General features: G+C 37.9%; 1 protein-coding gene across 3 annotated transcripts in view; it reads left to right on the top strand.

Annotated features, from left to right (window-relative positions):
- The window catches only part of kdr (kinase insert domain receptor (a type III receptor tyrosine kinase)), a 73,702-nt gene that overhangs the window by 48,390 nt on the left and 13,091 nt on the right, over positions 1 to 12,221 (top strand). For all 3 annotated transcript variants that reach the window (XM_059989219.1, XM_059989218.1, XM_059989217.1), the window contains exons 16-21: positions 202 to 308; positions 763 to 898; positions 1,394 to 1,498; positions 5,920 to 6,033; positions 8,274 to 8,362; positions 11,939 to 12,095. In XM_059989219.1, coding sequence (XP_059845202.1) covers positions 202 to 308; positions 763 to 898; positions 1,394 to 1,498; positions 5,920 to 6,033; positions 8,274 to 8,362; positions 11,939 to 12,095 — 708 coding nt within the window. The remainder of the gene's footprint in view (positions 1 to 201; positions 309 to 762; positions 899 to 1,393; positions 1,499 to 5,919; positions 6,034 to 8,273; positions 8,363 to 11,938; positions 12,096 to 12,221) is intronic.

The raw sequence follows: 12,221 nt of genomic DNA, 5'->3' as shown, positions 1-12,221 counted from the left end.
TTGTATTGTGGCAGTCAAAGTATCCTCTAATATCATCGAGTAATATCCAATCTATTTCTTAGATTTCAAGCTCACTTTGTTTCATCTACTTTGAGGTGTTTCAATCCTAGTGCAGGATCAATCTGTGTACTTTATTTGTTTCTCAATAAACTCCCACCTGCACCAGTACAAAACTGAAAAGATGTTTTTCTTCTGTGCCAGGAGTTGACGAGAAGACAAACGTTGAGCTGATTATCTTGATTGGCACTGGAGTAATTGCCACGTTCTTTTGGCTGCTTCTAATAATCATCATTCGAAAAATAAAGCGGGTAATGAAACAATCCCACCATTGTCCTGGGGGAGCTTGCACTGCATGACAAATGAAAACTGACCATTGCTTTTTCATATTGCTGTTTTCTTTGTGTTTAAAACAACGTGCACATGCTTTTATTTCTTTCTATTAATGCTGCTGCATAATTTAACAAAGGAATGACTAAATGTGTGTTAATTAGAATTGTCATTCACGGATAGAAAGACCCTTGTTGTCCACCCTACATGCTCAGGCCCGCCAAACTGCATTACAAAGAAATCTGAAGTAATTGCGAGTGAGGCGGGCATGTTCAGTTTAGCTCATGCGCTGCCTGCTTTTGTTTGTTTGGCAACATTTAATTCTGGATCATTGACTGTTCTGTGTCATTTCTCAAAAATCACTAAAAGGAGCACGGTTATTCTGTTCATACAATGAGAGCAGTTAAGTAACTTTGAGTTGTGGTTCTTATCCAGCCCAGTGATGCAGAACTGAAAACAGGCTACTTGTCAATCATCATGGACCCCGATGAAGTACCCATGGATAAACAGTATGAACAGCTGTCATATGATGCCAGTAAATGGGAGTTTCCTCGGGACAGGCTTAAATTGGGTGAGATTCCCCACCTTGATGATGCTGTCATGTTTTAGCCCCTCTTTAGAATAAACTTGCATTTAAACTTTTGAACATAGTCAATGCATGGAGAACTTAACATTATGGAGCAATAAAATTTACAACTTCTTTGTGACTACTCAAATTTCTAGTAGAGAAAGCCACAAAGTATATGGTTGAAATAGGAAAAAGCACTTTTACATCCTGCATCTTTTCTTACTTATCAAATTTCAGGGGCAGTAATAATACTTCACTCAATTCAATTTGTTTAGACTTGCTCTTTTGTAGAAGATTTATTGCTGCAGTTGTGCTAAAATTCTATAATTATTTACTGAATGATAACCATTAAAAAAGCAACAACTGGGCTGTTGTCATCAAATCTTCTCTTAATCCTATGCGCCATTATATGAATAAATTGTATTACTTGCAGCATTTATCAAGAACATTCAAAACACCTAATTAATTGTTTCATATTATTTTAATATTTTAAATCAGGAAAACCATTAGGTTGTGGAGCTTTTGGCAAAGTGATTGAAGCAGCTGCGTTTAATATCGAAAAGTACTCTACATGCACAACTGTTGCTGTCAAGATGTTGAAAGGTAAATTAAAATGAGAAATATTTCTTTCCAAAGTATGTAATTTTAAGGTCATTCTACCTCTAGTGACTGTTTCTGCAGCATGATTAAGATTTTATTATGTTTAAGATTTTAATCTACTTACATTTTATTAGTGTAACTAATGTATGAAGGTAAATTATAGAACAATCAAAGCACAGAACAGCGCTGAACAGGCCTTGCAGCCCATAATACTCCTCCAATCTTGATGCCAATTTATACTAAATGTTTTCCTCCTCTGTGTCACCTGTATCCCTCCATTCCCTTCATCTTCAAGTGTTTATCTAAAGCCTTTTAAACTACAGTAAACTGCCTACTTCCAATAATACGCCAGGTACCCACCATTCTCCTCACATAAAACTTGACTTTCATGTTACTTTGTATTTATTTTTTTCTAAAAGCATGTTCTCGGGTATTTGACAATTCTTAGCCTGCGGAAAAGATTTTGGCTGTCTACGCGATCAATGCTTCTCAGAATTTAAAAAAATCTCTATCATCTGTCCCCTCAAGCTCCACTGCTCGAGAGAGAACAACACAATTTTGTCCAACATTTCCTTATAGCTCATGCCTTCAAATCCAGGCACCCTCTTCTGCACCCTTTCCACAGTCTCCACATCCCTCTGATAATGGATGCAGACAAGAATCCAAGTGTTGTGTGAATACAGATTTATAAGTTCTATAAAACTAAGTAAATTCCTTCACAATGTTCTTTCCTTGCATATGTGCAACATTAGGGGAGAATTCATCAGACACTTGAAGACTTCCTACTCATTAAAATCTCATAATTTATGCTGGACCTTTGTATTTGAATCCTTAATATATATTCTGTATTCCTAAAGTTTAGTATTGAGTGTGTGAATTCATAACAATTATTCCATAATGTTAAGAAAACATAGAAATTCAACAATAACACAATAATGAATGTTGCCTTATGTTGACTAGGATTTTATGGGAAATTGTCAGTGAAATCCATGCTTCACAAGAAAAAAATATATAAATTAAACCAAAATTAAGAACAATCATTATAAGAATGAATACAAATTGAACAGAACATCTGTTTTATTACAAATTGATCCAAATGGTCAAGGTGATGCTAAACTTTCATGATTTTGAATTATGCTAGTTGATCCCAAAACCAAATTGTTGAATGATATTAGCTGTTTTTGTAACTGGGGGTGGGAGATTATAACCTTCTGCACCTCCCACCCAAGGGTAGCTGTGAGAGGATGGCATAATGCGGGTGGTGCAGATTTTTATTCACATTCTTAGATGCCACATAGAATTTCTCTATGTTGAGGACTGCACTTCACTACCGGAGTGTTTTTGGATGAACACTGGAGCACAAATTTCCAGATACTGATCACAACTTACTGTAGGAAATGAGCATAGAACAATACAGACCCTTTGTTTTGTCCATCTTTTAATCTACTTGGATCAATTTAACCCTTTCCTCCCACATAGCCCTCCATTTTTCTTTCATTCGAGGTCCTACATGAGAGTCTATTAAATGTCCCTGATGCATTTGCCTCTACCAGCATTCACCACATACCCATCTCTGTGTAAAGCACCTACCTCTGACATGCTTCCCATACTTCCCCCAAACACCGTAAACTTATGCCCCTTTGTATTAGTCATTTCTGCCTTGGGCAATAGTCTCTAGCTGTCCACTCTCTCTATCCTTCTTATCATCTTGCACACCTCTATCAAGTCATCTCTCATCCTCCTTTGCTCCAAAGAGAATCTCCACTGCACCCTCTCTAAAGCTTCCATATCCTTCCTATAATGAGGCAACCGGAAGTGAACACAATATCTCAAGTGTAATTTGTAGAGCTGCAATATTACCTCCTGGCTCTTGAACTCGATACCCTGACTAATGAAAGATAACACCTTCTTAGTCCACCCTATCAACTTGTGCTGCAACAGTGATGTATCAATGGATGTGGACCGCAACATCCCTTTGTTCCTTTAAACTGTACAGAACCCTGCCATTAACCCTGTACTCTGCCTGCAAGTTCGACCTTCCAAAGTTAATCACTTCGCCCTTTTCCAGATTCAGCTCCATCTACCATTCCCAGTCCAGCTCTGCGTGCTATCATTGTCCTGTTGGAACCTACGACACTCTTCTACACCATCCACAACACTACCAACCATTGTGTCATCTACAAAACTTACTTGTCCAAGTCATTAATAAAAATTACAAAAGAGCAGATGTCCGAGAGCAGATCCCTGGTCACGGGCCACCAGGCTGACTGTGCTCCATCTGCTACCACCCTCTGCCTTCTGTGGGCAGGCCAGTTCTGAATCCAAATGAGCACAAGCATGATAGAGTTTAAGCTACTATTGATATATAAATCGAAGTTTTAGAAAAGTTCAAGATCCTTCCAGTTAAAGTTTTAAAAAACAGAAAAAAGTCTCAAAATGGATGTTGCATTCGAGGTATTTGTGTTGATTGTACATCAACACCGACTAACTCACTGTATGTTGTGTAGCACATTTTTTTCCATCTGCAGTACATGGCCTGTAGTCTGAAAACAAGGTTGAGATCAGATTATGATTTGTTGGATGCAATGTATGCTGACAGTAAGTCAATCGAGTATGTCCAGCGGGCCAGACTACACAAATAAGAAAAATAGTAACCGTGCCGAAATGATGACAGACAGAAATAATAGATGAGAAGTTATGGAATTCAGTACAAAGTATTGAAGGCTTCAATGTGACTATTTGATCAATGAGATGTTGTTTAGCCTTGTTGTAATAGTGTTGGAAGCCACAGATGGAAATGTAGAAGGATGAATCAGAATCAGATTTACTGTCACTGATATATGATGTCAAATTTATTGTTTTGCATCTACAGTACAGTGTAAAGACATAAACCTATAAATTATAACAATAAATAAATAGTGCAAAAATAAATAATGTTGAGGAGGCTGCATTATAACATCAATCTGTACTAGATTAGAAGAAATACAAGTGAGTCTTTGTTTTACCTGATGGCAGGAAAGGAAGAGGAGAAAAGGCAAAGCCTGCAGCTCCTGCGGTTGCAGGAGAAAGTGCAACAAAGCAAAGAGTGGTGGAGAATAGATTAATGAATTACGAAGGGGTAATCCTTCAACATGCTGCGGGGTGGGGTGAGTAGGTGTCTGGTGGAAAAATATTATTGAGCTGGTGGAAATTGCTAAGGCTGATCTGTTGAATTTGTGGAGGCCGTCAGGGTAGAAGGTCAGGAGAAGAGTGTTGAGAGCAATGGCCAAAGGACTAGATGAGATGTGCTGACATCCTCTGCCACTATACTAATGTGGAAAGCAATGACTTAGGGAGATGAAAAACACGTCAGTGTGAAATTGGAGCAAATGTAGGGATGGAAAGAAGTGGAAAAATAGAATGGAATCCTTAAAGGAAGCAGGATTCACGGGATGCTTGGAACTAGCCTAGTAATGAGATGAAGGTAGAGCATGTACGATGTGAAGGTAGAAAGTGATAGAAAAAGTGATAAAAACATTAGTTCTATGTGAGTGTGGGAAGCAGCCCTGTACAGTCATTGAGGTACTGGAGAAAGAATTAATGGACTGAGTCTGTGAAGGGCTGAAAAACACTGTTCCACTGAAAAGCAGGTGAGGTCTAGGTCCATATGAGTGCCCCAAGAAGTACTTTGATCTGGAGAAAGTGAGTGCAGTTGAAGAAGTTTTTGAATGAGAGAACAATGTTCAACCAGGCAAATGAATGTGTTCATAAAGGGGACCAGCCTAGACCCCAACAGTTAAATTTTAATTGACACACTTTCCACAGAAGCTGCCCAATTTGCTGTATTTCTGGTATTCTCTGATTTTATTTCAAATTCACAGTTCTTAGACTTTAAGATAAAGATTTTGGTGTGCAGATAACAAGGCTAGAGTTTATAACTGTAGGACAGTCACAGCAAAGTATCAAATAGTAACTTCTGAGTAATCTGTCATGTACTTGATCGCTAACTTTCTTTGAATCTTCAACAATGTTGTTTGCCTGCACTATAATTCTTTATAATCAACCAGTCCAAGACTGGCTGGTATATAGTGTGTTTAAACAATTGAGCACACATCTAGATGCTTATCATAATTGCTTCAAAGATATATAATGAATCTTCATAATAAAATAAAAAATGACATGTGGTTTACTTGGGAATCTCAAAAGGGGGAACAATTATCATGAGTAAAATTCAGTAGATTGCACACAGAGTTAACACTCTACAGCTTTGTAACTATCAAAGATTATGGCATTGTTCTTAAACTTCTACTCATGTTAATTGCTCAAGTTTGTAGAAGTATGTCATTACCTGTAAAAGCCAATGCATACATATCTCTGATGAAGGATGCATATCATCTGCAATGCATCAGAGATGGAAATATTCATTTATCTGACTACTGTTTTAGAAGGGGCAACATTCGGTGAACAAAGGGCATTGATGTCTGAACTGAAGATTCTTATTCACATTGGCCATCACCTCAACGTAGTGAATCTGCTGGGAGCCTGCACAAAAGTGGGAGGTGAGTCAGTGCTCTGTCACCATGGACAAATCGCTCTGGCATTGTAGGTTGTTTATGGTTCTTTCTTATGAAGCATAAATAAATAAATCATAGCAGCTAATCTATCTTAATAATATCTACAGTATTTTCTATGTAGTGTTGGATCACCTTACATATCCACCTGTGGAAGTTAAAAGTAAATTTATTATTAAAGTACGTATATGTGACCATATACAACCCTGAGATTAGTTTTCTTGTGGGAATATGCAATAAATCCATAGAATAATAACCATAACAGAATCAATAAAAGATCACCCAACTTGAGTGTTCAACTAGAGTACAAAAGACAAACAACTGTGCAAATACAAAGAGAAATAATAATAATAATTATAATAATAATAAATAAATAAGCAATAAATATCGAGAACAGAAGATGAAGAGCCCTTGTAAGTGAGTCAATTGGTAATGGGACCATTTCAATGAAGGGGCAAGTGAAATTGAATGAAGTTATCCCCTTTGGTTCAAGAACTTAATGGTAGAAGAATAGTAAGTGTTTCCAAGCCTGTTGGTATGAGCCCTGAGGCCCTTGTACCTTCTTCCTGATAGCAGCAGAAAGAAAGGAGCATTGGTGGTGGAGGTGGGAGAGTCCACGATGGTGGATGCTGAATGCCTGCAACAGTGTTTCATGTAGATGTTCTCAATGGTGGGGAACTTTTTACCCGTGATGGTCTGGGCCGTATCCACTACTTTTTGTAGGATTTTCTGTTCAAGCATGTTGGTGTTTTTATACCAGGCTGTGAGGTAATCAACCAGTCAATATACTCTCGACTACACATCTGTAGAAGTTTGTCAAAGTCTTAGATGACGTTCTGATCTCCGTACACTCTGAAGGAAGTAGAGGTGCTTCCGTGCTTTCTTTGTAATTGCACTTACATGCTGTGCCCAGGACGGGCCCTCTGAAATGATAACACCAAGGAATTTAAAGTTGCTGTCCTTGTCTACCTTTGATTCTCCATCATGGACTGGCTGATGGAAGGGTTAGATTGATATTAGAGGAGCTTAAGATGCTGGCACAGCCTCATGGACCCAAGTGCCTGTACTGTGCTGTAATATCTTATGTTCTATCTTCAAAGGGTTCTTTGGTCTATCATGCCTATAGTAGCTCCTAGAAACAAATGCTTAGACCCACTGCCCCAGCCATTCCCCACAACATTGCAGGTAGTTTCTTTTCTTTAAAGTACAGATTGTTAACCTTCAGAAATGGGGCATACATTTTTCAAACCACCACATGCTACTTACATCATGAATATGTGTGATGAAATTATTGATATTTAAATATTACAAATAAATCATGCTAATCTTTTTTGAAAATAATCATTGAATGTGCTTCCAGCATAAATTCAGCCAGAATGTTTCTGATTGTGCAGCTTACTGAGTACAAAAAACTCTTGTCATCTCCCCTGTAGATTTTATTCCAATTATTTTGAATCTAAGCCAACTGGTTGTTTAATTGCCTGCCAGTTGGAACAATTTATACTATGACAAACCCTTCAAAACTTTCAGCCCATCATTAAATCTCTGCTTAACTTCCCCTGTTCATTGGAGAAGAGAATTATCTTTATCATAGGTTTACGGCATTAAAATCGGCCCCTCAGCCCAACTCATCAGTACTAACGGTGTTGTTCAGAGAGCTGGTCCACTTTTGGCCTATGGCCCTCCAAACCTCTCATAACTAGTACTTATCCAGATGGCTTTTAAATATTGCTAATGTTCAACCACTATTTCTGACAGCTCATTCCAAATAGGCACCAGCCTTTGTGTTAAGAAGCTGCCTTTGATGTCCTTTATAAATCTCTCACCTCTGATCTTAAGTCTATACCCCCTTGTCTTTAGCACCTCCTTCCTAAGAAAGAAGATGAGATACTTTTGTCTCGCCTGTGCCCCTTATCATACCTCTGTGTCAGATAATACTTATCTTGACAGTGTTCAATATTTTAGGTTAGATAGCATCAGCAAACAAAAAGTAAATACGTTGAAACTTCATTCTAGTAAAGCGTTGGTCAATGACAACCAGCAATAAATTAATAATTTCATATGAATTGTTGCTTCATTTAATATTCTTTCATAGATTTTAAACTGGACTTGGAATATTACTGTTTGGCTGGATTTGTGTTGTGTTGCATGATGGAATAGAATGTCTATTGTTATTGTGCAATTCTATCCTGTATTTCATATTGTTACTGCTACTCTCCTCTCTACAGGTCCACTGATGGTGATTGTTGAATATTGCAAGTATGGTAACCTGTCAAATTACTTGAGAAGCAAGAGGAATGACTATGTTCCTTACAAGGTAGATTTATACTCCTTTTTATATTTGCTGTTCTAGGAAGTTTTCTATGAGAAATCAATTCACTCATTCACAAAAATTTGAGATTAATTGAATGAACGTACATGTACTTAGTTTCTCATGGTCTCAGAATGCCTCATGGCCAATCAATCATACTTACAGAGTATCCATTGGGGTAATGTGGGAAAACATGATAGAAATTGCCCACATTAGATAACCAGTCACCTATTTCCAGTGCTGTAATCATGATATCTATTACACTTATTGAAGGCATCTCATCCAAATGACAGGACAGAATGCAGTACCCTTTCTGTTCCATTGAATTACATATTGGCTCTGAAAAGTTACTCAAGACTCTACATTGCAAACCCACATCTTTTTGTTCAGAGACGGGATTGTCACTGAGTGAACCAGACCTTTATGTTGATATTTAAATCCTCACTGACTGGCTTAATCCAGGCAACCAGATTCAGATGTGAAATATAGGTTTTTACTGGTGCAGTAAGAACCGATTATTGAGTAAATGGCATTCACCTCTTGAATTTATGGTTCATGTACTGACTGGAGAAAATATTTTTCATATGGTTTTCATATTCTGTAATTTTATTCCCCATATGTACCCTAGATTTTATTTTCCATTACATCTACCATAAAACAAAAGTGGCCCTGTGATAATTTCTCTCTCTCATACCAGAGCCCTACTTAACTCTTAATCTCTTCCATATTGTAATTAAGTTGAACTGGACAGTTCTTTTGTCTTCACCAAGGGATTGTTGCACAGAGGAGGAAATCATATAGCAGACTTGTCCTTAAATCTTCTTTAAGACTGCTGGTGGGAAAGTAAATCAGTGATTATCGATCGCAGTTTCAAAACTGTTTTGTCCTGCTTAACCATACTCCTTAGAACTTTGTGTAAGATTATTTAAGGGAAAACTGAATTTGATATCCTTTTGCCTCACACAAACAGCATTGTTCAGTAGAAGAAAGAAAGAAGTCATTTGATACACAAGACCATAAGACATAGGAGCAGGTTTAGGCCATTCAGCCCATTAAGTCTACTGATCCTGGATCCCACTCAATTGTGTGTATAGCACATCGACCACCAGTACTCTACAAGTCTGCTAGGTAACCATGAGGCTGTAATCCTGTTTGAAATCCTTTAAAAGGCTCAAACTTCAAAGTGAATTTATTATCAAAGCACATATTTGTACCCATAAGCAACACTGATTCATTTGCTTGCAGGCATTCACAATAAATATTAAGAAACACAATAGAATCAGTGGAAGACTGCTCACAACAAAATGGACAAGTAATTAGTGTGCAAAAGACAACAAACTGTAGAAATGGAAAAAGAATAATAATTAATAAATCAGCAATAAATATCGAGAACGCGATGAAGAGTCCTTAAACATGAGTCCATAGCTTGTGCTCAGTTCAGTGTTGGTCTGAGTGAAGTTATCCCCTCTTGGTTAAGAGCCTGATGGTTGAGGGGTAGTAACTGTGCCTGAACCTGGTGCTCCTGAGGCTCCTGTACCTTCTTCCTGATGGCATCCAAGAGAAGCGAGCATGGCCTGGATGGGGGCTCCCTTGAAGATGGATGCTGCTTTCCTGTGACAGTGCTCTATGCAGATGTGCTCAGTGGTGGGGAGGGCTTTACCCATGATGGACTGGGGCTGTATCACTAATTTTTGTAGGCTTTTTCATTCAAGAGCATTGGTATTTTCTTAGCAAGCTGTGCTGCAACCGGTCAATATACTCTCCACTGCATATCTATAGAAGTTTGTCTGAGTTTTAAATGACATGCCAAATTTATGCAAACTTCTCAGAAAATAAAGGTGCTCTCATGCTTTCTTTATAATGGTATTTATGTGCTGGACCCAGGACAGGTTGTCTGAGATGATAACACAAGGAATGTGAAGTTGCTGACCATTTGCACCTCTGATTCCCCAATGAGGATTGCCTCATGGATCTCTGGTTTCCTCCGCTTGAAGTCAATAATCAGCTCCTTGATCTTGCTGACCTTGAGTGAGAGGTTGTTGTTGTGAAACCACTCAGCCAGATTTTTAATCCCCCTCCCATATGCTGATTCATCACCACCTTTGATTCGGACGATGACAGTGGTGTCATCGGTAAGCTTAACTATGGCTTTGGAGCTGTGCTCAGCCTCACAGTCAGGAGTATAAAGTGAGTAGAGCTGGGGGCTAAGCACACAGCCTGGTGATGCATCTGTGCTGATGGTGAATGTGGAGGAGATGTTGTTGCCAATTTGAACTGACTGTGGTCTGCAAATGAAGAAATGAAGTGTTCAGTGCACAATGAAGTATTAAGGCATGGTCTTGGAGAATAAAAAGTATCATAAGTAACAATAACTAATAATTGGAGAGTGAGCTTGTTTTGAATAAACATACTCTGTGGTAATCATACTTGCCTCTTACTTTTGACCTGTATAAATGATCTAGAATTGACTAAAACAGTCTGAGTTGATAAGATTTGCTGATGATACTCTACAATGGGGTGGATGCTGAAGCATCTGTCAAATAATGATCCAAATAAAAGATATACTTACTCAATCTATAATTATATTAGACTTTTCATTTTACTGAATATTGAAAGTGAAATTCTCATTCTTGTATTCCACTGCTGTTACCGTCTCCTCTAAGATTTCTGTGCACCTCCTTTTCTTGAATTCTTGTGAACCCATAATTGACATTGCTGGGTCAGGTGCCAAGGCCCTACATTCAGAGGCTTAAACTTCTTTTGTTCACCTTTTTTTTACTGCTTTAAGGTGACTTAGGTCTTCAAAATGAAAAAGAAAATTTTGGCAATACACAATAGATACAGGCAATGACCACAGAGAGAGAGGAAGAGGGTTAATTTTTCAGTTTCAAACACCTTCTTTCAGAACTTCGGCCACTTTGACCTGCTTTCCAAGGTGCAATATAAATGCAAGCTAATTATACACCGGTCTCATTGTCTGATTTAATAATAAGAATGAGCAATGGGGTGTGCAAAGTTTGAAGAGAGAAGCCTATTATATAAATCTAACAAGCTATTAATTTAGAGTAAAACAATCCATTTGGCAGTGTCCCATTGAAAACAGTAAGAGAAGAATACAAGAGGAAGGTGTTTCCACACAAGTCTGTCTTTCAGACCCTCATCTGAACCTATTGCATTAATAAAATGAAAACCATGCCAAAAGAAATCCTGTGTGGATGAGTCATCTTAAACAATGAAATTGAAATTATTATTCTATGGACACAAAAACAATTATGACAAGTTGCTAACACCACCATAAAAGTTGATTTCAGCTGCTGAAATTTACAGAAAGTATTATCAGTAATGTCTCTGTGTGATGTTCCGGGACAGCAGAACAAATAGCTTGTGCAGAATCCATTTCAATTTCCCCATAAAATTCCCTGTTCATTATATGAACAGGTTCATCAGAGCTCATCAACTCTGCTGGGAACTCACCTAAATTGATGATGTAATCACATGTCTGATATATTGTACAACTCTACTGTTCATAATATTTTCATATAATTAAATGTTACTTGTGGTTTTGTTTTTCTATTACTGTAGAATAAAGCAATGAGGTTAAAACAGATTAAAGAGAAGGATCCTGGTGAGGTGGACAGTGAGTTTAAACGGCGCTTGGACAGCATTGCAAGTAGTGAGAGCTCTACCAGTTCTGGCTTTGCAGAAGACAAATCACTGAGTGATGTGGAAGAGGAGGAAGGTAATGTGATGACAAACGTCACTGACTTTCCACAGCTATCATTGGTGGATAATTGAGTAATATGGTAAAGAATGAAAATGTTTTAATTCCACATTTAACTGTTTCTTTCCATGATTTTGGATAGAT

The sequence above is a fragment of the Hypanus sabinus genome, chromosome 14 (genome assembly GCF_030144855.1).
Source record: "Hypanus sabinus isolate sHypSab1 chromosome 14, sHypSab1.hap1, whole genome shotgun sequence".
In the NCBI taxonomy this organism is placed as follows: Eukaryota; Metazoa; Chordata; class Chondrichthyes; order Myliobatiformes; family Dasyatidae; genus Hypanus; species Hypanus sabinus.
This window is presented reverse-complemented; position numbering and strand designations above follow the sequence as displayed.